General features: G+C 41.9%; 1 protein-coding gene across 1 annotated transcript in view; it reads right to left on the bottom strand.

Moving 5' to 3' along the window:
* Window positions 1-23,758, bottom strand: part of PKHD1 (PKHD1 ciliary IPT domain containing fibrocystin/polyductin) — a 254,208-nt gene that overhangs the window by 5,978 nt on the left and 224,472 nt on the right. The window contains 5 exon segments of the mRNA XM_040550788.1: window positions 473-628; window positions 4,420-4,527; window positions 9,864-9,951; window positions 11,778-11,904; window positions 22,243-23,236. Coding sequence (XP_040406722.1) covers window positions 473-628; window positions 4,420-4,527; window positions 9,864-9,951; window positions 11,778-11,904; window positions 22,243-23,236 — 1,473 coding nt within the window.

Raw genomic sequence — 23,758 nt, 5'->3', positions numbered from 1 at the left:
AATCTGATTTTCATTGTGTTTCACATACAGTTAGAACTTTTTCCAGCCAGGACTCAGTCATCTTCTATAGGCTCAAAACTGTATAATCCTGAACTATGAACTATACTGCTAATTAATGAACTCTGCAGAGCTTTCTCTGAGTGCCATTGTATACCTGAACAACTCAAAAAATAAAAATTAAGATGCAAAGCTCATGAGACAAACAGAAGAAATTAGTTAAAGGGTCATGAGAATAGCAGACTGGAGAGAGAGGTAACTAGACAAACCTATTCTGAGTTGTATCCAAAGCCAGAAGATGTTAGGAAAAAGAAAGCAACCAGGCTATATTCATGTAAAAGTCATGAATAGTGTTAAAAATTCTGCCAAGTTTGCCTTGCCATTGCAGCTAAATCTTGTTGTAGCCACCCAAGAGATTTGCCAAATGAAAGAGGGAATCCACAAGTATAAATTTTTGTGGATGTTTCCAACTTACTGTTGCTTTTGCTCTTCTTGAACCAGCAGAACACAAGAGTGAGGACGAATGCAGAAGCTACTGCACTCAGCAAGACAACAAGTATCAAGCTGGCCTTCTCTCCCATGGGCACAGGGAAGATGGTAAATGGCTGAGACAGCACAATGAACTTAGCTCCTGAGAATTTAAAGCAGTCAGAATTTATTACAAAAGTAAGGGCACTCATTCCACAATGAAAACACTAGGCTATAGACTTTTGACGGTGATGCTGCTGTAAAAATGCATTCAGGAACAGTCCAGATGTCCTTCCATCCCCACATCCAACATTAGCCAACAACATTTATTTAGAAATGGGTATGAGGAAAAGACAAATATTTAACATTTCTTCAATGTATGTCTCAAACATTCAGTGCATCCTGAAGCAGAGTCAGTCTCTTTGTATTTAACAGACCTTAGTATTTCTTCCATGAGTTTGTCCAGTCGACTACCAAACCTAGAAAATATGCTCACAAAGAACCTGTTTCTGAGAAAAAACAGATCAAGTTCATGCAGAAAATGTGCACATTCTGTCTAGCAAGACAGGGAAGCTGGTTGCAATGAGAAAGGTGCTAATTCATGCGCAATTTTTGCAAGTTATACATCACTTATTTAAGTTGTGGGAATTTTAGAAACATTGACTAGCATTAAGCTGAGTCAGAAAACTGCTGGTGAACATGTTTATATTTTTCACCATGTTGATGTTGAGCAAATATAAACAAAAAGTTTCAGTGTCATTGCTGTTAGCATGGTAACACTTAGTCTTTGGAAGCATACAAGATTTGGGTAATGCTCTTTAATCCGAGATCCTACAGTTTTCTGTAAATAAAATCAGAATCAAAGCAGCCGCTACTCAAAATTTCCGTAGTCAAGAGTTCATTGGGTCTCAGCATCTGAGCTTCAAAGACTGGAATATGCTTAACACTGCTGCCTCCAAAATCAGAAATATATAGGTGTTTGGATCCCCCATAAATTTGTTTATTCCAGTACTTTCAACAGTACTGGTGCATGAGCTAAGGCGTGAGAAATTAATGTAAAAACTTCAGCTGTGAAGAAATTGTTTGGCATATACGTATCTAGGCTGATTCTCCCCAGAAATATCCACACAGAGTCTGGGCTTAGCATGGGTCCTGGACAACTTCCAAAGACATTTTGGACAGAGATGTGTTTGGGAAGAGTAGGATTTTAATAAAACTTATCACGGTACTCACTATAGACCAATTTGAAGGATGCGGATTTGTATATCAGCCTATTACCTACGTTATTACAAGACTCATTATCAGTCCAAACCTCACAATTTTAATAATTTCAATGGGCATATATTTCTTTTACTTGTTTGAGTTCCAATTTTAATAAAAATCTAAAAACCTTCTTCATCAATTCATTAAAAATATGAGAAGCACAGTCAGATGAAGGTTTGCGGACTAGGGTAAGTAGCTGTAAGTACTTTTATATTAAACTAATTAGCTTTGTGTCAATATTGTCCACCCGAACAAAGCAGAGATTTGTCAGAACAACATGGGAAGCATGTTCCAATTGGGAAAAATTTGCCTGCAGATAGAAGCATATATGAACTTCAATTGAGAGGAAAGAAGCAATCTCACAGGTATCAAGGACTCTACATAGACAGGTTCTTAAAGGTTGCATTTCACACTAATAGTCTGCAAGTAGACTGCTATTGGTTTAAATGGAAAGTGGATGGATCAAGCCCATTGGGATCCATATCACTTAAGTGAATATTACTGGAAAATGAGGAGCAAGACTAGGCAGCAGTGCTATGAATAGCCCACTCTCCCCAGGAACTACCACTAAACCACTTGGGATCATTGCTTTCAGCATCATCAGCATCTTCTGTGCTGTCTCCAAATCGCATGAGCCTGAATAACTATGCCAGAAAGCTATTCATGAAAATGTGTCCCAAACTTCTATTGTTTGATTGATTAATTTTTGTTTGTCTCAAATGATAAGCAAATATCTTCAGTAAGATTCTGGCAGTATAAAACTCTTTATTCTGACTCCAGCATGGTTTCCCACTAGAAACGAGCAAAGGGGATTGCTTGTTTGCCGTGTACTTTTACAACTCATATTAAAGTGTACAATGCTCTGATTTATGCAGGCGATACCTACAGAAATGCATCAGCTGTATGCATTGCTGTCTTTAAACACCTCTTTGCAACACTCTTTCTGGCTAAATATTTCATAAAAGGGATTTCTATTTGACCTTTGTTCAGAGGGGAGAAGATTTTGTGACTCCCCTGAAATAGCTTTCAAAAGACATTTCATTAAGCTGCACTTTCCACTAAAGCATCTGATCCTGTGAGGTGCTGACTTTCCATCTGCTCTCACTGAAGTGAAGGCAATGGGAGCTGTGGGTGTTCGGCAGCATCCACCCCAAAGCAGACATATGTTCCCCCTCTAAAGGCCCACCTCCGAGTATTCCCTGCACCACAATTCTCCCTTTGCAGAGCCATGGGAAGCACTCAGTGCTGATTAGCCACTTGGGACTGGGAGGAGCAAAGGTTTCTAAAATAAAATATCTGGATCTTAATTTAATCCCAGGATAGGAAAGGATTTCTTGTGTTATAAATCCGTACTGTGTTACACATTATCATCCATAAGCATATAAAGCTCCATCCGAAAGCAACTGATCTGTTCTCACTATTCCTATCTATTAAGATAGGCTGTTCAGAGCAATACACTCTAAATGTTAGTGATATTCTACTTTTTTGTTCAGATTTTCTCATTAGTCACTTCCACTTGGTCACTTCAACCATCTGATGTACTTGCCCTTTTCTTTTTTTTTCTAGCTTAACCAAGCTATACTATATTAGAGTTTTCTCATTAAAAAATGCTGATTCCTACCTTCATTCTTCTCTGCACCTATTCTTTTTTGAGATGATTTCTGAATATGGGTAAACAAAATTATCTTAGTATTTCAAGGCCTCATCAGGTCTGTATGCAGTGGCACACACACCTCCTCACCTCTCCTGGAGAAATTTTATCCATCCCTCTTGCTTTCTACCTGTTAGGTCTCAGGTTATACTTATATATATATATGTAATACCAGAACAGAAGCTTTGCACATGGGCTTACAACACCTATACCTTAATTTGTTTTTGAACTACATGCCAGAGAGCACATTCCTGCTTCTCAATGACTTGACAGGTGACCAGCACTTTGACCCTTATATACATTCAGAGACAGATTTGTAGATAAATTCAGGCCCCCAAACAGTTGTGCAGGTGCTTGTTTCATGCAGATGCCCCCAGGCCTTTAACAGCCAGAGTTCAGGTATTGCCCAAGATGCCAACATCCCCCTCAGCTTGTATTTCTTAGGAGGTATAACCACAACTGACCCCTCAGTGTTATGGTGGCTCAGGAGGTCCCAATGTCACATCTGTAAACCGTCAGGGATACCCTGAGCAGAGCCCAGTCCTGAAGGCATGCTCTGAGTGTGAATAGCCTGCTGCACCCATAAAGATGGCCAGATGCAGCCAAACGGTGGGTGAAAAGCAGTACAAAAAATAACTGGGAGCATAAATGGAAAATTACAGAACACAGGCAGGAAAAAGGGGACTCAATCTACAGGAAAAAAGTTTGCTCTGGCTGCCTAACCGGTCTATGTACCCGATTACTGTAGGAAAGTTCATAGTTAGGGAATCCAGGAAAAAGAGGTACCTCTCTCTGGCAATACTTCTCTGTTCTAACTCATCTTCATTTTGGGCATCTTAAATGAACAGTATAGCACTTACCCAGCTCACTTGCTGCTTGGATGATGCCAGCTTGGACATGTAGCAGAAGTCTGGCTATTTAGAGGTTACTTGATTTGCTTGCCTCACTCAAGCAAATCTTACTTCCCTTTTTATAAATTCAGATCACCTGTAGTGTTTTGAGCTCATTTACAAAATCAACATACAAAAAATAGATCCTACCTGGTGGTGATGTGACCGTAAATACAAGGTTCCAGTTTGTGCCTGAGCCAGACACAGCCAGACTGGAAAAGCTCGCACATCCATCTATGACCTGCACTTCAGTGAGCCCTGCAGAGTAATACAAAAAAATTAATTGCAGTTAACAGCTTCCAGATAAGCATGACTTAAATCCCTCAGGAAAAATAAATAAATAAATAAATAAAAATGAGCAAACCAGGAGAGTCCCTGTGACTTGAAGGGGACTTGTGAAAACCTGGCTTCAGTGTCCTTCCTAACTTTTAAGTTTTTGTCTCATCCCAGGAATTTCATATAGAGACAGATCTTCAGAGGTATTTGGACACCTAATCCCTCCTGAAGTGGAGTACCCTACCTTCTGAACCTTGGGTCATTAAGTTCATTGTGATAAGCTCTGTGCATGTCCATATCATGGCAGTGTAATCTGAATACAAACGCTAAGGTGATCAAGGAGGAGTAATGGGAGCTATGCAGACCTGTTTGAAAGTTCCACTTGCTCATCTTTTTGACTTAACTTACATATTCTGTGACATCAACATCACCAGTATCAGGAGAGTATTAAAGATGACTAAGTATTTTTGTGTTAAAGGGATGGTCTCAAAGATCCAGCCACAGGAGCTAAGGAAAATAGCTGTTTTAATCCTTTTCTTAACTGTAGATGTTTCACCTCATCATTTGGACATACTACCCTCTGTCCTACTGTTAAAGCATTTTGAGCTTTCCTCCAACCCTGTCAGAAGCTTTGAAAAGGATTTGAAGAATGAAGAATGTCTGTGGTGATGACCCTGTTATCACACACAAGAGACTTTTAACTGGAAACCTAGCAGGGGAAATCTCCATGGGGAGCATTAAAATGAAACCCAGGAGAGAAATTCTTCATCCCTTTACCTCTTGTTCTAAGCTATAAGGGAATGCATTCTGACCCAGCATTTACACGTGCTATGGTTTTTATTTTTGTAGGCTCTTTTTTGAAAATTTATAATTTACTTTGCAACTAGATCTCCATTTTATTGTGTGTATCTTTGAGTACCAGCCAAGTTCTGGCCCTTGAATAATGTTGACCAGGCCTGGGCTTCATTCAGGCTCTTGGAGTGAGAAGGGTAAAATCCTAAGGACTGACAAATTTTAAAATGTTAGTTCAGGTGGGGGTGAGAAGTCAGAACTTCCTTAAGATGCTGGACTCAATCCAGTGATCACAAACACAGACTTTTGCCTTCTCAGAGACAACATGTAATAACCATTTGCTTTGCAAAGCAGGTGGTTTGACATTTTATTGCTGTTAAGCAGAACAGGTGAAGGTACCTAAAGACTGAATGTGAGGAATGCATTTATACTCTTCCATCAGCAAACCCAGGATATTGAACAACATGGAGAAGAAGCAAACTTTGAGACACCTTGCAATCACAAATTCATGGGAGTGCTCATCAGGTGGGGACAGGGCTTTTGATGGTAAACCAGACTGTAAGAGTTTTTTCCCATAACAATGTATGGAGTGTATGGAGTGTATGGAGTGGAGTCCCCCAGGGCTCAGTACTGGGGCCAGTCCTCTTTAATATCTTTATCGATGATCTGGATGAGGGGATCAAGTGCACCCTCAGTAAGTTTGCAGATGACACCAAATTAGGTGCATGTGTCGATCTGCTCGAGGGTAAGAAGGCTCTGCAGGAGGATCTGGGTAGGCTAGACCAATGGGCTGAGGCCAGCTGTATGAGGTCCAACAAGGCCAAGTGCCAGGTCCCGCACCTGGGGCACAACAGCCCCAAGCAGTGCTGCAGGCTGGGAGATGAGTGGTTAGAAAGCTGCCTGGCAGAGAAGGACCTGGGAGTATTGATTGATAGTCAGCTGAGTATGAGCCAGCAGTGTGCTCAGGTGGCCAAGAAGGCCAACAGCATCCTGGCTTGTATAAGAAACAGTGTGGCCAGCAGGTCTAAGGAAGTGATTGTCCCCCTGTACTCGGCTCTGGTGAGGCCACGCCTCGAGTACTGTGTTCAGTTTTGGGCCCCTCACTACAAGAAGGACATCGAGGTGCTCGAGAGAGTCCAGAGAAGGGCAAAGAAGCTGGTGAGGGGTCTGGAGAACAAGTCTTACGAAGAGCGGCTGAGGGAGATGGGATTGTTCAGCCTGGAAAAGAGGAGGCACAGGGGCGACCTTATCGCACTCTACAGGTACCTTAAAGGAGGCTGTAGCGAGGTGGGGGTTGGTCTATTCTCCCACACGCCTGGTGACAGGACGAGGGGGAATGGGCTAAAGTTGCACCAGGGGAGGTTTAGGTTGGATATTAGGAAGAACTTCTTTACTGAAAGTGTTGTTAGGCATTGGAATAGGCTGCCCAGGGAAGTGGTTGAGTCACCATCCCTGGAGGTCTTTAAAGACGTTTAGATGTAGAGCTTAGTGATATGGTTTAGCGGAGGACTTGTTAGTGTTAGGTCAGAGGTTGGACTCGGTGATCTTGGAGGTCTCTTCCAACCTAGGTGATTCTGTGATTCTGTTTATCTTACACCACCTACCCTCTTCTGTTCCCAGAGCTTGCTATGGCACCCAGCTCTAGATGAGCTGAATTTTCCTGCTGTACTTTTATTAATGATTTTAGTGACATAAATTTGTGAAATGTCAAGGATACCTGCTATGAATATTTGGAAGCTTCTTTGCATGTCAAATGTATGTAGAGACTTATAAGGAAAAGTACAGTATTCCTTTACTTCCCTGGCCCTCAAACCTTTGTCCCATCAGCTCAGTGCTTCAGCGATGGTCATCGATCAGTACTGGGCTGACTGCTAGTGTTCATTTTGGGCTATGAAAGCAGGGACAAGTGCCCAAATGGTCTTGGAATCACAGGGAAAATTAATGGCATTTATTTCAGAGATGCCTCCTACAAGGAGGACAGTGGCCTGAAGAGGAAATCTTTAGTTGTGACCATAGTACTGTGCTCCCCCACCTTGACCTGTATATTCACGACTGAAGGAAAAATGCAAGATCTTCTATTAGACAGCTAACTTAGCACTAAAGCATCCCTACTGGTGGTCTGTGGGGTAATCCGCAGAAAAAAAAATTCTCCAGTCCTGCCTCTGTTTCTCTCCCACACTTAGTGCCTACACCTGTATGTCAGGAACTAAACAGTGCCAGGATCTGTTCTGTGGCACTGAAGAACTAGCATATCCTGGTCAAACCTCTGGTCTGGAACTCTTACAGCCTCCAAACAGAGATGAGGCATGCAAACTGCCTACTGACGTTTTTTATTTGCTATACTGACTTCTGAAGCATGGCCAGCGATTGCCAGAGAGGACTCTTCAGGCAAAAGCATGCCACATTTTAATGATTTAGCAACAGAAATGATAAAGTTTCCCCTCTTTATGACCCAGTACTATTTAATTTACTAATATCCCAGTTAGTTTTGTGTACATATTTCTCCATTTGTGTACAGTGTCTAGCATACCAAACCCACAATTACATTGTGAGTCTCTGGGATCAGCTGTCATATATAAATAATCAGTAATTTATTCTGTGAAAAGACCTGAAGGAAACAAGGGAATCTAGATTTCTCTAATTGCTCCATCCTGATCTTGGTTCTTCTATTTACCTATGCCACATACGACCCTCTTTATGGTACTATCTGCCTTGACTACCAACACTTTTCTTGTCTCTCTGTAGCACCACTTTTATAGAGAGTCTTGTCAGCTGTGTCCAAATATTTCATAATTACCATTTCTAGTCTATGATGAAGCCTGGAATACTGTACTGTACTCCTCACCAGAGACTATCTCAGCTTTCGGGCACATATGCTTCAAAGCTCAGAATATTATAGATATATATGTGAGTCTTCACAAAGATCTCTCAGGCAAGCTGGTATTTAACGCAGAAGCAAGCTAATTTGGAGCTAAACTACTTTCCATGAGGCAGTTTGGCTGCTGTCAGATGAAGCAGCCTCAGTGTGCTAGACGGGACCCATTTCGATTAAATGCTGCTTTCATATGCTTCAAAAGACGAGTACAATAAGGACGTTTGTCAAAGGAAAAACTGCAGCAAACTATTACATGCAGAACATCTGTACCACGCACTTCATTCTTTGCTGGAGTTTATTGACTATTAGTTTGATACATGTATCTTTTAAAGAATGTGAATTGCATTTTTCTGCAGTGACTTTTCTTTCTTTTTATTTCTTTCTCTCTTGCTGTGTCTCATTCCTTCTCTCTTTCCCTCCCTCCCTTCCTTCCTTTCCTTCCTTCCTTTCCTTCCTTCCTTTCCTTCCTTCCTTTCCTTCCTTCCTTTCCTTCCTTCCTTTCCTTCCTTCCTTTCCTTCCTTCCTTTCCTTCCTTCCTTTCCTTCCTTCCTTTCCTTCCTTCCTTTCCTTCCTTCCTTTCCTTCCTTCCTTTCCTTCCTTCCTTCTCTCCTTCTTTCCACTAGTGGCCACTAGCTGAGTCAATAATTTGTGTCTCATCTAGACTCAAACTCCTAAACCTCTGAGGCATACCTCCCTGAGAAGGCATGAACAACAGAAAAGAACAAAGGACTTTCTAAACTGTAAACCTGGAGCTATGATGAGGTAGGAAGAACTTCATATTAACAGAAACATGAACTGGACCCAAAGAATGAGAAGCTCTGACCTACAGTATGAGTGCCACTTAGCTTCTCCAAATGTGAACTTTTCAATCAAAGTTAACACACAAATGACCTTATTGCAAACAAATGCTTTACCTATATTAGGAAACTTCACTTTTGACTGTGTGCACTGTTTGCTTACATTTAAAGACTTTAGTAATTAACATTATGATGCTCTATAATCAATTTCATTTCCATTTTCTAGTTTACAAGCATATGATCATCCACAGGTTTTCAGTTCAGTGCTATACTTAAACAACGATCTATATCTAAGCATGTTCATAGTCTCAATAACCTCAAGGGAAATACTCACATGCTTAGAGTTAATCATGAGTTCAGGTCTTCTGATAAATGAGGACCAGAAGGGAAACATTTAAATCCCCCATGAAAAACATTTTCACATTGAAGTATGCTAATTAAAAACAATAGTCAGTTGTTTGTGTCTGTACTTGGCCTGATCATTTGCTGGGACAAACAGATTGTCACTGACTCTAAGGAAATTACCCTAATTAACATTAGCTGAAAATCAGGTATTGGGATTTCTAATTCTCCAGTCTTTTCTTTTTTGATCTGAGATGCATCTTTTCAAGATAAACTACTAGATATACTCCCTTCAAGCTACCAGAGTACAAAACACTTTGTATAATCTTCTTTTTCTCTAGGATACAACCAGGAAGTTCACCAAACTTCAATACAACATTCTATTTTTTTTAGTGCAGAGACTAACTTTGAAACCTAATAATTTTCCAGGAGGATTTCACCATAAATTTATCACCATATTTTCCCCTAGTTGTTTTGCCTTAACTCCTGCTGTAAGAAAACATGTCCAAAACCTTTTAGCACAGCCTTGGAGGAGCCCTTGAGGTGAGCAGATACAAGCCAGGGTTCTGAGGGAGGTCCCAGTTCTTCAACTCTTCGACCCTGGGAAGAATAAAAAAAATAGCAGGATTAAGATCTTGTCTCCAAACCAAGAGGGAAGAAAGTTCTGATGGCTTTAATAATTGTAATAATTTATTAATGCCCAGCGGGAGGGAAGAGTGCATCTACACCCTATGTGTTACAAACAATGCCAAACACCTCACCATAACTCACTATGGTGAACTTAAACTCAGAGGAACCAATTCTGGCAACTTCAGTCTGTTCCAATAGTCTGGCATGGTATGCTGCTTCACTGCAAGTAGCTAGGGTCACGTTCACACCATCTAAGAGAAGTAGTGAATTTTGACATCATCATAGCATCTAAGTTCACAGAATCACAGAATCTCAACATGGTTGAGATTGGAAGGGACCTCTGGAGGTCATCTGGCCCACCCTCCCTGCTCAGGCAGGGCTACCTGCAGCAGGTTGCCCAGGACTACATCCAGGCCACCTTTTGAATATCTCCAAGGATGAATATCTCAACGAATTCATGGAAAATGTGTAGATTCTGTCTGTCTGTTTAGTGAGGGTGAAGATTTAAATTCCTCATATGCTCAGTGAAAGAAAGTACTTGTGATACCTAAATTACTCATCCCTATTCAATGTGTAGAATCTAAATCACATAGATCTAGATACATGCAAAAATATTGGCTTTCATATATACATATATATATATATATTTATTTTTTTTGAGGGATTTTTAGTTCTCAAGTCTCACAAAAACATGTATGAAGAAGGTTTGGAAACTCAGAGGAGGATCCAAATGCCCAGATGTAGGCAGATGTTTGTGTGTCATTTCAGATAGCCAAGGATGTCTGACATCCATCTGAGTCAGAAGATCTGATGTTTCTCTAGTAGAAAACTCTTAGATATCCACAGGAGCTGTAGGCCAAGTGGCATATTCCACAGCCCAAAGCACAAGATGGCTATTTGCAGAGAACTGAACACAAATAGAAAGAAGCTGAAAGTCTTGTGCCTCACAGATGTGAAACCTGCCTCATGGTTAATGGATATCCAGAGCTGGCTTTACTGTAAAATCACTTTGCATCCAGAAATAATGTCCACAAAGCTGTCCAAGCTTGGATTTGACACTACACTTCAGGGTCACCACTGTAAAAATGTCATACCCAGGTCTAGTTACTCTGTGGGTATTATTTTGCCTATCCATCACAATGAGGATGAATCCACAATGGAAAATAACTGAAAAAGAGCAAAGGGAGCATCAAAATATACAGGAAACAGAAGAAAATTGTGAAAATTGCTATGCAGATTTCGCCTGACTCTGGGACTGAACATGATCCAGCAGCTCACCAGGACTCATTGGACTTAGTCTACTGCTTCCACGACTTGTGTTGGTACCTCTGGCATTGCTAAACTACATCACACAGATGTCCAAGCATGTTTTAAACAAGGTGTTCTCTGCACAGCACTGCTCTGCATGGTGCAGGCTTGCTTAGGCAAACCAGGATACTCCATCATACCTTGACTTTGCCAGCCTTCATGAATGTGTTGCTGTTCCTTCATTCCTCAATGATATCCCCTAAGCTTCAGGAGCAGAGTCAGAGAATTGCACACAATTGATTCTACAGGACAAATCTAACCATCATGGGAAAAAGATGAAAAGTATGAATAGAGTCTAAAAATAGTTCCAAAAATACCAATGACTGCTTATTTAGAGACCTACCCTTTACCTCCTTTACCATACATATTTGTAGAACTATCCTATGACCTATATATAGGTCGGTCTCATAGCTTTTGGATTTTGCTCAGAGATGTCAAAATTGTACAAGAGTAATACAAGCCTCCATCCAAAGAGGGGCAAATCCTACCTTCTTATCCAGGAAAATGATTTGCGGCTGTACAGGAAGCTGCTTTCCAATTTCTCCATCTGAGGGCTGCACCCGAACAGAGATTTTATAGGGTCTCACATACAGACATGTTCCTGGGTGTTGTCTGCTTCCGTTTTTTTCACATGTAAAGGAATGTAAATAAATAAATAAATAAATAGAAATTAGCGCTTCAAAAACACCCAGTGCTAATCCCAGAGGTAATTCACACTTTACCAATGCCTAGGAACTATACATTACTTTCTGATCATGGGATTTTCTACTTTTCTAATGCAAGCAGTAATGCTCAGTGTCTGTTGTGAGCAGGAAGGAGCACTATACCAAAAAATTACTAATTTACCTTATGGTGGCACTTGGATTCCTTGGATGAAAGCAGCATGTATGGAAATGTGAAACAGGCATCACTCCAAGGAGACAACAATACAAAACTAATAAAAGATCTCTTTGTTCCTATCCCCAGTTTACAAATAGGAAACTGAGAAATTAAAAAAATAAATGGCTTCTTATGTGATAGACAAGGATTTTATGGATTCAGTAATCCAATACCATGGCCCCCAAAGTCTCCATTCCAGAGCACTGATAATGGTGGAGGCAGCAAATGCTTCCTGTCCAGCAGAAAGATGAATTACAGTGAATATCTCTGATCTCCTCTAAAAACAGAGTTTCAGTTCCTCTACACAAGCACAGCACTTACAGGGCTTTAATGCATTTCTTCATCCCATCATTCCTGTGCTACCTCTCATTATCTGCGAAGTCTGCATGCCTATATATAGCAGTATACAGACACCCCATTGAAAGACATTGCTTTTTCAAGACTGAAATTTAAATTTGAGCATCCCAGGAGAGGGCTTTTGCATTTGAATACAGAATCAACATTTTATTCTGAGCCTAAATCATTTCATTCCCTCTCCTAGTGCTTTGTGTCATTTAGTATCTCTTTTACATATATATGTGTATATGTATATATGCTTCTAAGCTGCAATTGCAGTGAAGCAACTGGGGGTTTGATATTGTCTTGAAAGTAGGAAAGGTATTCATTCATCTCTAGCGTTTGCTCAAAGGTGTTTACAAACAGAAGATACACAGAACATCAATTTCCTTTGGTTTAACTTACGGTTTGATTTTGGTGGGGGGGAGGGAGGGGCAGTACTATGCATTACAAAGCAGAAATTGCTTACACTGCAGCTGATGAAAAATATTGGCCTGAAAAACGGACACTGGGAAGACCAAATAAAGACATAAGGACATCTGAAGTCTCAAGACCTTGCTCAAGTATATAAAGAAAAACATTCAGCCATTCAGCCTTGTTCTTTTTTTTCTTTTTGTCACTGCAAAATTCAGAAAGGCAATGATATATAGGAAATTTATGTCAAAGGCACCAAGGCTCATCTGTGCCCTTTTCTACCTCCTTCATAAATGTGCGTTCAGCATTTTGACTTAAACTCACTCCAGGTATAACATCCCAAGCCACTCGTGACTATAGGACAGAGGTTGGCACTTTCTGTGAGCTCTCTGGCTCAACCTGAGCCCAGACAAGTTCAGGCGAATCTTGGCATGGCATCTGTAAGCCAAAAATCAACTTTTCTCTCTCCAGCTTCTTTAAAACTGCCAACAAACAGGAAAAAAAAAAAAAAAAGTTGGTGTGAAATGCCCTGACTCCACACCCCAGGCCCTACGTAGGAAAATAGTGCTCATCTTGCACTTAAAGGAAGCCTGCTGCAAAATCTGGTTGTAGGAATTAGACTTTCCCACCCTCTAGAGCAAGTAAAAAAAAATAAAATCATATAGACATGGTTAAAAATAAATAAATAAATTAAAAATGTTTGTTTGCAGGTGATTTGAATCCAGCTAGCACAGCACAGACCACGGTGTTTATGTTCCACATGGTCCAACTGGAGTCTTGCTGCGAGGAAGCCCCTGCCTCGGGGTGCAAGCCCTGCATGCAGCAAGTCACACTCCTGCAAGTGAGTATCGGTGTGGAAGAAAGGAGCACCCTGCTGCTTCCCTGGCAATTTGTGCTGCGAGGATAATAGGCTTTCCTGGCACAGCTCTGCCACTGGGAGGTGGGAACAGGCGAGTGTGCCTGTGCCCTAGCAAAGGTGAAGCGAGGAAACTGGCCTTCCTCCCGATGGGCATGAGGACCATGCTGTTTTGTCGCTCCCCTCAAGCCTCATGCTGGGAAGGAGCGGGCTGATCTGCAGTTCCCTGCTGGCAGAGCTCGGTGGGGAGCAGCTCAGTTGCTCAGTGGCTCGCAGCTCTAAAGATGGCCACAGCAGGCCAGCAGGCACTGCTTGTCAGAAGGGCCAGCAGGGTCAGGCTCCCAGGAGTTTCACCATCAGGGCTGAAGTCTGTGGAAGGTGCAGAGGCTGTGCGGGAAAGCAAGTGTCTGCTTTTAGTAGCAAGGAAGGTAGAGATCATAGGAATTAGAGGATCTGCTGCAGGTATCAAGGCATGATGGGCTGAGGGTCCATCAAAAGGTCTGGATTAGGCCCAATAGCAAAGGACAGCACAACTCCCAGGTGGTCTGGGAGCTAATACAGCCAGAGACTATTCTCACCAGGTAGTTTCAACAAGGCCACCCTGAAACAGTGTGTGAGAGAATTTAATTTTATGGACACAGGCTGATACACCTGATCAACAGGACTTGGTGCCAAAGAACGATGCCTGGCATTTTTTTTTCTAATAAACATAGCCAATGAACTGAACTGAACTGCTGTCTGGGTATATCTGCAATGATAGTGTTGTGGTGTCAGTATACCCTTAGAAGGGGAAGAAGACTGGAAAGAATCTGGGAGGGGCAATAATATGTCAAAACGCATCATGTGGTAAAGCCAAAGAGGTGTTTATTTTGTTCTTGAGAAGCTGGTGAAGAAAACACAAGCAAAAGGAAGCTGCTGTAATGAAGACGAGACAGACTTGTGTAAGGCCAAGTAGGTGCGGATTCACTGGCCGGGATGTGAGGATTTTAGCATTTTGGGGGTGAGAAGTGGTTTCTGACATCGTGTGGTGATGAGGTTGGACATACATCAGGTGCCTGTGCCCTCCCACCTGGATGGCATCTTTCCACAAAGCCCCATGTTTCCCATGTTAGAGAGAGAAATCAAAGCTAACAGAAATAATTGCCCTTGAGGTCAGATGCCGCGATGGCAGGGAGCTAATGAGAAGATCTAATAACGTGGAGACATATCAAGGGGGCCTAAGTTAATGGTGAACTCGGGTAAGGAAAGAGGAACTGCATTATGCTCTGTGAGCAAGGCTGGGTAAGAGGGATGTGCTTTTTATCTAATCATTTGGAGGGGTTCCCTTCATAAAGCAAAGATGCTTTAGGTAGAAGCTGGATATTTTGTGGCAGTTGAAAGTGTCAGGTAAGTTGTTCAGACTGAAAAAGTTCTGGGATTTTTTGTTTGTTTCTTTGTTTTTTTGACCAACTTCTTTTGTCATTAGTCTACTGGGGCACTGCCACCATCAGAAATCCATTTGCTAGCTGTTGGATCTGCACCAGAGGCTATCCAAGCTTCAAATGATTCCCAATCTAGCTTTCAGGAATTTCTGTCCCTATTCACAAAGGAGCAGAGTCAGAGAGCACAAACACAGCTGCCCAGGAACACCCAGACACGTCTCCCCCATAAGACCACGCTTCCCCCACTGCTCAGACAGCCTTCATTTACACTTTATGATCCCAGCGGCACCAAAAGGCTGAGGGCAAGCAGCTGCCTGGTGGAGGCAGATGGCAGGATGTAGGCTGCAGTGATAAGAAGCCCTAAAAAAAAAATTAAAGGCAGACTGGACAGCCTTACTGGATCCAGTCAAGGGTGAGATGGGATCAGCAGGTGCCTTCAGAAACAGAGGGACAGACCCAGTCCATCAGATAGGAGAGAAACGTCCTCCAAATTCATTAGCGACTTCTGTTAATTGCTGGAGATGGGTGGAAATACCTGTACTTACAATTCTACCTGCTAGTGGCAAGGAGCTAACCTCTTCCATAATGCACTCCCAAAGTTTACTGTCGGAGGAACATCTTTTATTAAATGTAAACAGCATCACGCCGGAGGTCAGAGCCTCGCCGCTGCTGCGTATCCCAAGGTAATACCACTTTAAGCTCCACATAAACTCTTAAACAGTTTCTATCCTAAAACCAGACCGTAGGTGGTACAGCTTTTTACGATATGTTATAATAGTGCAATAAATCTGTTAGCTTAAAATCGAATCTCCGTGGCCTTTTAGAGAAATCATCATTAAATGCAAGGCCCTGTTAATGATGCCATCCCAGTGAAATTGTTTAATCTGCTAGGGGGGTGAAAGGTCACCAAATGAATTTTTTATAATACATCAACTTGACACGCAATAGGGAAAACTGTAATAGATAAAAGCAAAGGAAAAGGGCACTGTCTTCTTCTGATAGGTCAATAGCAGCCAAGAGAGTCACTCATCCACTTTTCCTTCACTACCGTGCTCCTTTTCCATTTAATATGGACACCCAATTAATACCTCAGCACCACAGACAACCTCATTTTAGGTGAATTATAGCAATTCCTTCCCCCTTCTCTGAAATGAAAGTGATCACAATACATCATAGCATTGTGCGAATTAACGTTAATTGATTCGAGTTACCAAGCATTGATGGGCCACCTCTATAATCCGGCCCTTATTGGGAGCTGGAAGGGATGGAGGGAAGATTAGATTGCACCGTCCGTTGCTTTGACGACGGCGGTCACCTGATGGCTTGTTAGACAGTTGTACGCCTCTATTGCTGGCCCCAGTGGGGTCGTCAGTAAACTGGAGTGATGTCCAAACATCATTACACGCTGCTCCGATATTAAAGCAAAGGGATTAGCACCTTATTGCAAGCAACCTGGATTTGTCATTGTGCTGTCGTTATCCAATTTCCAGATGATAATGTGACTGTGGCCTGCGGGCGAGAGGTCCTGCAGCCAAACTAAGGTGTGTGTATATATATATATATATATATATCTGTATACGTATATAGATGTACACACAGCCATACAGACACAGCACCCAAAGCCATTTAACCCTTAGCTCACCAAGTTCCTGCTAGCAAAGCATGTGGAAGAATGCGTGTCCCTTCTCCATGTGATGTCAAGAGCACGATCAAACAGCAAAGCAGACTGACCTCGGAGCCAACATCGGCTCTGATGCCACACCACCCCAGCCCTCCTGATAGAGGTGACACTGTTCGTGTTTTAAATAAGCCAGAATGGGGAAAGGGTTGGTCCTGCAGGGATGTGGCTGCGCCATGCACTCACGCCATGTGAATCATCAACAGAGCAGGTTTTTACTGCAGGTCCCATTAATGGCTAAGAGGGAAAACAGACAGGAATGTGACATGAGCCACGCAGGTTTTGCTTGATAGCACTGGGGCACCAGATCCAGGATCAGGTCTCTTTCCAGTCCCTGAGAAAGCTGATGGGTACCCTCCTCGCTCTCAGGTGTGCTCTTGAGCTGATCCCAACACTTGCAACTTCTGGGGACAAAACAGAGAATTGGGAAAAGCACCTCTTGAGCTGATCCCCTTCATTTTTAACTCATCATCCCTACTACAGCTGTGCCTTCCTGACACTACCAATATGCTGGTTGTTCAGTTTTGATGCCCAGTTAGTTCCTAGATTTTCTGCTAACAAAAAAAAAAAAAAAAAAAAAAAAAAGCCACCAGAAGAAAAGAAGTAGCAAAAGGCTTTGTGATAAGAAATCCTTGAACTACTCAGTTTCCCCACTTGAAAAGAATTAGAAATTGAGAAGTAAATACTGAAATTCATTCCAATTCCTTAAACGCACTATGATCATGACTTTTTATATAGAATAACACTGTTTATATGTGTATTTGCCTCCACTTTAATCTCATTAAGTTTCTTATCCCATCGCTCCTATAAACAGCCTGTTACAGAGTCCCACTCGTCTGATTAGAAACCTTCAAGGTTTCACTGTAAATTTGTTCGTGTGTTCCGTAATTTAACTAGACTGCTAAACAGGAGATGTTGGCCAAAAGGGGGGCTCAGCTATTAAAGCGGCTGAACAGGGAATATTAGGAATATTTCCAGGACGTTTACAGAAAATTCACTTCAGCTGTGTGGGGCAGATAAAGCCCCGATAGAGCCTCAAGTGTTGCGTTAGCTGCAGCTCTGAGGTCAGGACTTTTAGCATCCTGCTTAAACCCACAGGAAGAAAAGTCGGATCCCTACACAAGGAAAAAATGGTCGCCTCCCCTTTTTAAAACCCCATGCAATTACACTCAGCAGCCTGCCTAAAGCCCACACAAAGGTTATCGAGCCCAAGCACTTCAGGCTCAGGATGTGTCAGCATTAATCTGGTTTGGACCTCTCACTCTGCCTGCCTGTGTGCATGCCGTGTGACATGGGGAATGAGTACTAACTTCTCATTTAGTCCCCAGGATGGGTATTGATGTCTGAATGAGCAGTTCCTTGACAATTTGCTTCACTTTTATTGCTTGCTGTGAGTCTCAAACACCGACATTTCCTGCACGCGCACATCCTTCACACGGTACCCCAAACCTAACTCTTAATAAAGGAAGATTAATGCCTGCAAATTTCAGTTCGTAGCAGGTTAAAGGTCCATCAGGGATGAGTGAGGTACCCTGCTCCACTGTGGGGAGATGACTGAATGGCTTCTGGATGACTGTCCAGCTTTAAATTTCTGATTCTGTGTAAAGACACCTGCACAAACGCATACTATACATTTGCTGTTTTGCTCTCTTGTGCTTTTACTTTTAAATATATCAAAATGTATATTGATATCAGGCAAACTTTGCAAAAAGAGGGATTGCTTTCTGTGACTGTTGCAGTATACATTTTTACACAGGCATTCACTGAAAGGTAAAGCTATGTGATAGCTGTCTCCTTGTATCTCCCCCTGTGCAAGACTATAGCAGTCACAGAAATCACTTCCTTCTTGCCTTGGATAACCAGTGAGCCATGCCTGAAGTGACCATAAGAAAGAAATTAAATTGAAATCCTAAAAATAAAATTTTAAAAAAAATGAAATCATAACAGACAAATCTTTTTTTTTTTTTTTTTTTTTTTTTTTTTTTAATTTCCTGATGATGTGATACACAGCTACTGCCTTTCGCCTGACCACAGCAAGGTTTCCCAGGCTCCTTTCAGCCTCACTGTCTTGGGCTGCAAAGACAGACACCCAGCCTCTGCTGATCAAAGATCTTTTTGTCATCTTGAAGCAAGAGGGACCACAAGTCTGAAACCGCAGGGAGAGTGGCCCTGCAGTGCTGCTTCTGTGAATATCTGTGTGCCCAACTGGATTTTGCACGACTCAGGGGTGAAAACATTTCTCTTTTCCTTCCACAGGAAAATACACAGGTACACTTAGTCTGACTTGTAATCCCAGCCCCATTATCCTCACCTGTGCTAGCATGTACTGCCTAAAGAGAGACAGATAGACAGTGGGGATATTACATGTCCCAACAGGAAAACCCTGATTTCATTTCACAAGTTATCTGTGGCCTTATTGCATCAGAAATGTCAGCTATGAGTAATTCCAGAAAAGCTGTGACTGATGGGGAGCAATAAATAACACTGCAGAGGAGCCCATGTAGCTACGGGTGGATGGGCTCTGAGCTGGTCCTCCTATTTGGTGGTTAGTCTTCTCTTGAATATACATCCCAGGTCTTCCCCTAGTGAGATGGTGAATCTATGGCTTTAATCTGTCCGTGTTCTTGCCTCTGTAGTAAAATATCCTCCTTCCTAGGGACCTGCCCTGATCCTTGCTGCTCAGACTGGTATCACAGAGCATGCACAGACAGGAACAACATCCCCAAATGCCAGCTGGGAGAGCAGTCCCCAGTAAAGGGAACATGTCATTTGTGCCTGAAAAAAAGACAACAACAAGGTTCTTTTCCTGGCACACAGAAGAGTGATCCTCTTCTCTAAGTGATGATCCTGCTGTGATATTATATTGGTGCATTCCAGAATCTTTAACAGGGCTGTGGTGAGCTTACTTTGAAAAACCGTGGCTTGCTCCTGACCCACAGTGTAGCTATTGTTGCTGGTCTTGTTCTGATCATCGGTAATGGACACTGAATGAGGGGTCCTATGTGTCACACTCTACACCATGTTATGTTTTGGGATACCATAAAAAAGGAAAACATTTTGCTAAAAGAGGCTGCAAAACCTCCTACATTTTTTGCTCTCCCATTTTGTGATATCCTGCACACAAGCACCCTGCTGAAAATAGTGATGCTAGTTCTGCTGATAAAAAGTATTGCACATCTTCTGAGTTTGGCCCTAATTTAAGATTTGATCTTGCAAATAATAATTTCCCACTTGTGCTTAAAATGATGCTACCTAAAAAGAAAACAAATAAGAACAAAACAAAACAAAGATTCCTATGATCCCAGAAAAGCAAACCTTACTGTGGGTACCCTACTACCATAAGCCACGCTGCGTCTAGTAGGAAAATTGCATGGGTTCGTAGTAGTTTGTACCACTAGCAGCCACCAGACATCAGGATGGTACAGGGGTCAGTGGTAAAAAGTTAGAGGACATGGTATTAATTAAAGAAAATAAGTCTTAGACAAATCCAATTTCTTTCTTGCATAGATGGAATATGCTTATACTTGGGCAAGGCTCAGTAGTGCACAACATCAAAAAATAACATTATGCAATATCAAGAGAGTACACAGTAAGGTTGCCAGGCATCAAATCCCATGTGCCCTATTAAAAGCAGATGGGATATTACCTTTTCCATATTTCCCAAATGCTTTTAATACAGATTCAGGATCTGAGGTTGAAATACACTGCTGCCTGCTCCCTTCCCAGCCTTGCTCCTCACAGCCCTCTCTGCAGATAAGGGCTGCCATCTGGGTTTGCAAATAGTGGCTGCAAGAGACTGAAAAGAGCAAGATGAGGACTGGGGAAGGAAGGACAGAGAAGGTTGCTTGTTGCTGGGGAAGAGACGAGAAAATGACCTTCAGAAATTGAGCCTTGACACAGAACATCAATAAAAAATTAGGACATACAAAACTGACCAAGAACTAGTTAACTGACAGAGCTCAAAAAGTAGCTACCATTGGGAAATCATTCTCAAGTACAGGGGTGTCCTGCATTGTTCTGTTCAAATCAAATGTAGTCCTGATGTTTTATCTACATAAAAATAAAAATAAATAAATAAATAAATAAATAAATAAATAAACCCCAAAGATAAAGCCACTGCTCATACAATGCACAAAAGGATTGGTGGGCTGATAAATTATGGAGGCAACAGTCAAACATTGACACCTAGACTACATGGTGTCTTGGATCTGGGTTAACCAGCTGGGTGAATTGGGTCCTTGAAAGATATAATTGAAAGGAATTAGAGAATACAGTGATCAAACAGCTGATCATGATCTTTCCTGTTCCTGTAGAAAAATGGGCTAATGGGATCACTGAATTCTGCCAGCAGAAAATGGGATTTAGTACCACTTTTGCTTATGGCATAGATATGGAGAAAAACTCTTGGCTGTTCAGACATCCAAATCTCACAAAGGCTTCAGAAAACAGAGATGGAGAAGGCAAGAAACAGAAAAAGGATTTAAATAGCTTACATTCACCAGAACTCAAACCTTTCAATTTATTAAAAAGCAGACAGCTAAGTGATTTGATTACTCTGGAGGTATCTGGAGGAAGAGGAAAAGCCAATGCCTGGCAAGTCACTGACTTAACAGTGAAGGACACGGCAAGAAACTCACTGGAGAAAGAGAGTTTGACAAGAGAAAATGGGCAATTATTTGTGACAGCAAAAACAGGGACAGCATTCAACATCTAGGTACACATTTAAATAGCACTGGATGTGCCCAGGTCTCGTATCTTAAAGAGCAGATGATTTTTTAGAATAAGAATTTTTGGCCAAACGGAAAGGTCAACCCTGGGGTATCAGAATGAAGAGGGCTGAGACATGCAGGAGATTGAAGCAGAAGATTAAATGGTCCTTTCTGGCTTTAAATGTTAAAAGCATATGAATCATGGTTTAGACCTGTAAGTTAGTTAAGGGAACAACCTGTCTTCCATAACGCATCTCTGGCACTACATCAATTTAGAAACACTCACAAATTTAATTGCTTAGAAGTTAAGAGCTTTTAGTTTCAAGACAAATTTACAGAAACTCTCCTTCTGGATTAAAACATCATGGACAGTTCTGTACCTCATAGAGATCCATGAACACCATAAGAATGTCATGGTAGTTTGGCTAGATCCGACTCAGGACTCCCGCTAATCCTTGACCACAACTCTGTCAGGGAAATTTTATAATGTGTTTACAATGTGCCATAGCCTTATTTCAGAAAATGGAAAACATTGCATCTTGCTAAGCAGATCAAGTGGTTGCTTGAGTCCACTCAAGTGGTTGCTTGAGTCCACTCATTGCTTCAGTCCACTTTAATCAGTATCAACATTTTTTTACGACACTGCAGCAGCCCACTTACCCACTGTTATCTCCTCCTGGGGAGAGGAAGTCAGGCTGAGTCACCATTAAAGTATCAGCTGGTAAGTCCAGGTCTCCAGTTTGGTGAGCATTGATAATTGTTCTGGCTAAAGTCTTCAAGCTGTCAATTGACAATGAACCCTCAGACTCAGTTCTTTGGTGGCCTGGTGGATCACCAAGTTCAATAATCAGCACTCTTGATGGACCAGCTGCATCAGATGGCTGCAGAGCTCGGGTGCTCACTGGTCCTCTCCCGACGTTGAGTGAGCCAGACCTTCTATGAAAGGCTGTGCAAAATGTAATGTTAGGGCAGTGATATTTCTTTTTGCTTGCATTGTCTGAGATGACCTTCAACATGCTTTCAGCTCCTGGTATGTGATGGACTACTCTGATTTGGTCATGACCAACCTGCAAGAAATCAGCTAATTGATGCATTATATTTGCCTCACCTTCTTCCCCAATGGCCTCACTCACAGTGAAAGCTATGTGAAGGGAAAGGCCAGCAACTATTTCTACAGGTTCCTTCTCATGGAGAAGAACATAGAGGAGATTGTCCTCAAAGCTGAAGTAATTGGCTCCTGCCCCTTCGTTCCATGAGAATGAAGACGGGGTTGGAGAAACATATTTCCCTTGAACGAAAACACGAAGGCTGAGAGGTTCATTGTAGAAAATAGCCAGGGGAAGTCTGGTTGAGTTCTGGCCACTGAGGAGGGAGAGCCTGAAAGTCAGAGGTGTTAGGTCCGGGAAGCAAACTGTGGTGAGTTTGGTGGATGGCAGTACAGAAAAGAAGGTAGAAGGATGCTCTGCAGGATAACAGGATGCATCACTGAAGGTGTCCATAAAGCTGTCTGTCACTGCTACCACTGGGAACAGCTCCTGGTTCACCGTGGTGGCGTCCAAGTTTTCAAGGATGACAAGAGCATGATCTGCCTGTTTACAGAAGTAGCCTTGTACTGAGGGCTTGAAGATACACTTGTTGTCATCTCTGTAAATTCCTGGAAGGACAGATGGAGGTGGGGAGAGAAAAATAAATCAATAAAAAATTATGTTGAATGTCATCTCAACAGGTTGTGCTCTAGCTGCATATTTTCCCATTTGGTGTTCAAAGTTACTTTTGAAAGTGCTAAAATTCTAACCAGTTTTAAGAGAAGCCTGGACACCAATGGATATTAAATGGGTAGAAACCACATCTACCTCCAGAAGTCCTTAAGCTGAAAATAACCAAGAACTGAATCCCAACCTAAGTGTCTGAGATTAGTCATTAGGATCCCTTTATGGATCTATGCAGAGGAGACATAGTCCATACAGTCCTCTGAGTTCAGATATGTTCCATCTGACCAAATATAGGTCTCTGCTTTAAGATGAGAGAAATTGTGCCTCAGGCTATAATGATGAGATCATCACTGATTATAAAGAGAGAAAAAAAGTAAATGAGTTCAGATATGGGCACCAACGACATAAACATTTCTGCCCGGAGCATCCTATGAAAAGATGTGTGTTTCTGTTTTTCCTTCCTT

This window comes from Cygnus olor, chromosome 3 (genome assembly GCF_009769625.2).
Source record: "Cygnus olor isolate bCygOlo1 chromosome 3, bCygOlo1.pri.v2, whole genome shotgun sequence".
Lineage (NCBI taxonomy): Eukaryota > Metazoa > Chordata > Aves > Anseriformes > Anatidae > Cygnus > Cygnus olor.
This window is presented reverse-complemented; position numbering and strand designations above follow the sequence as displayed.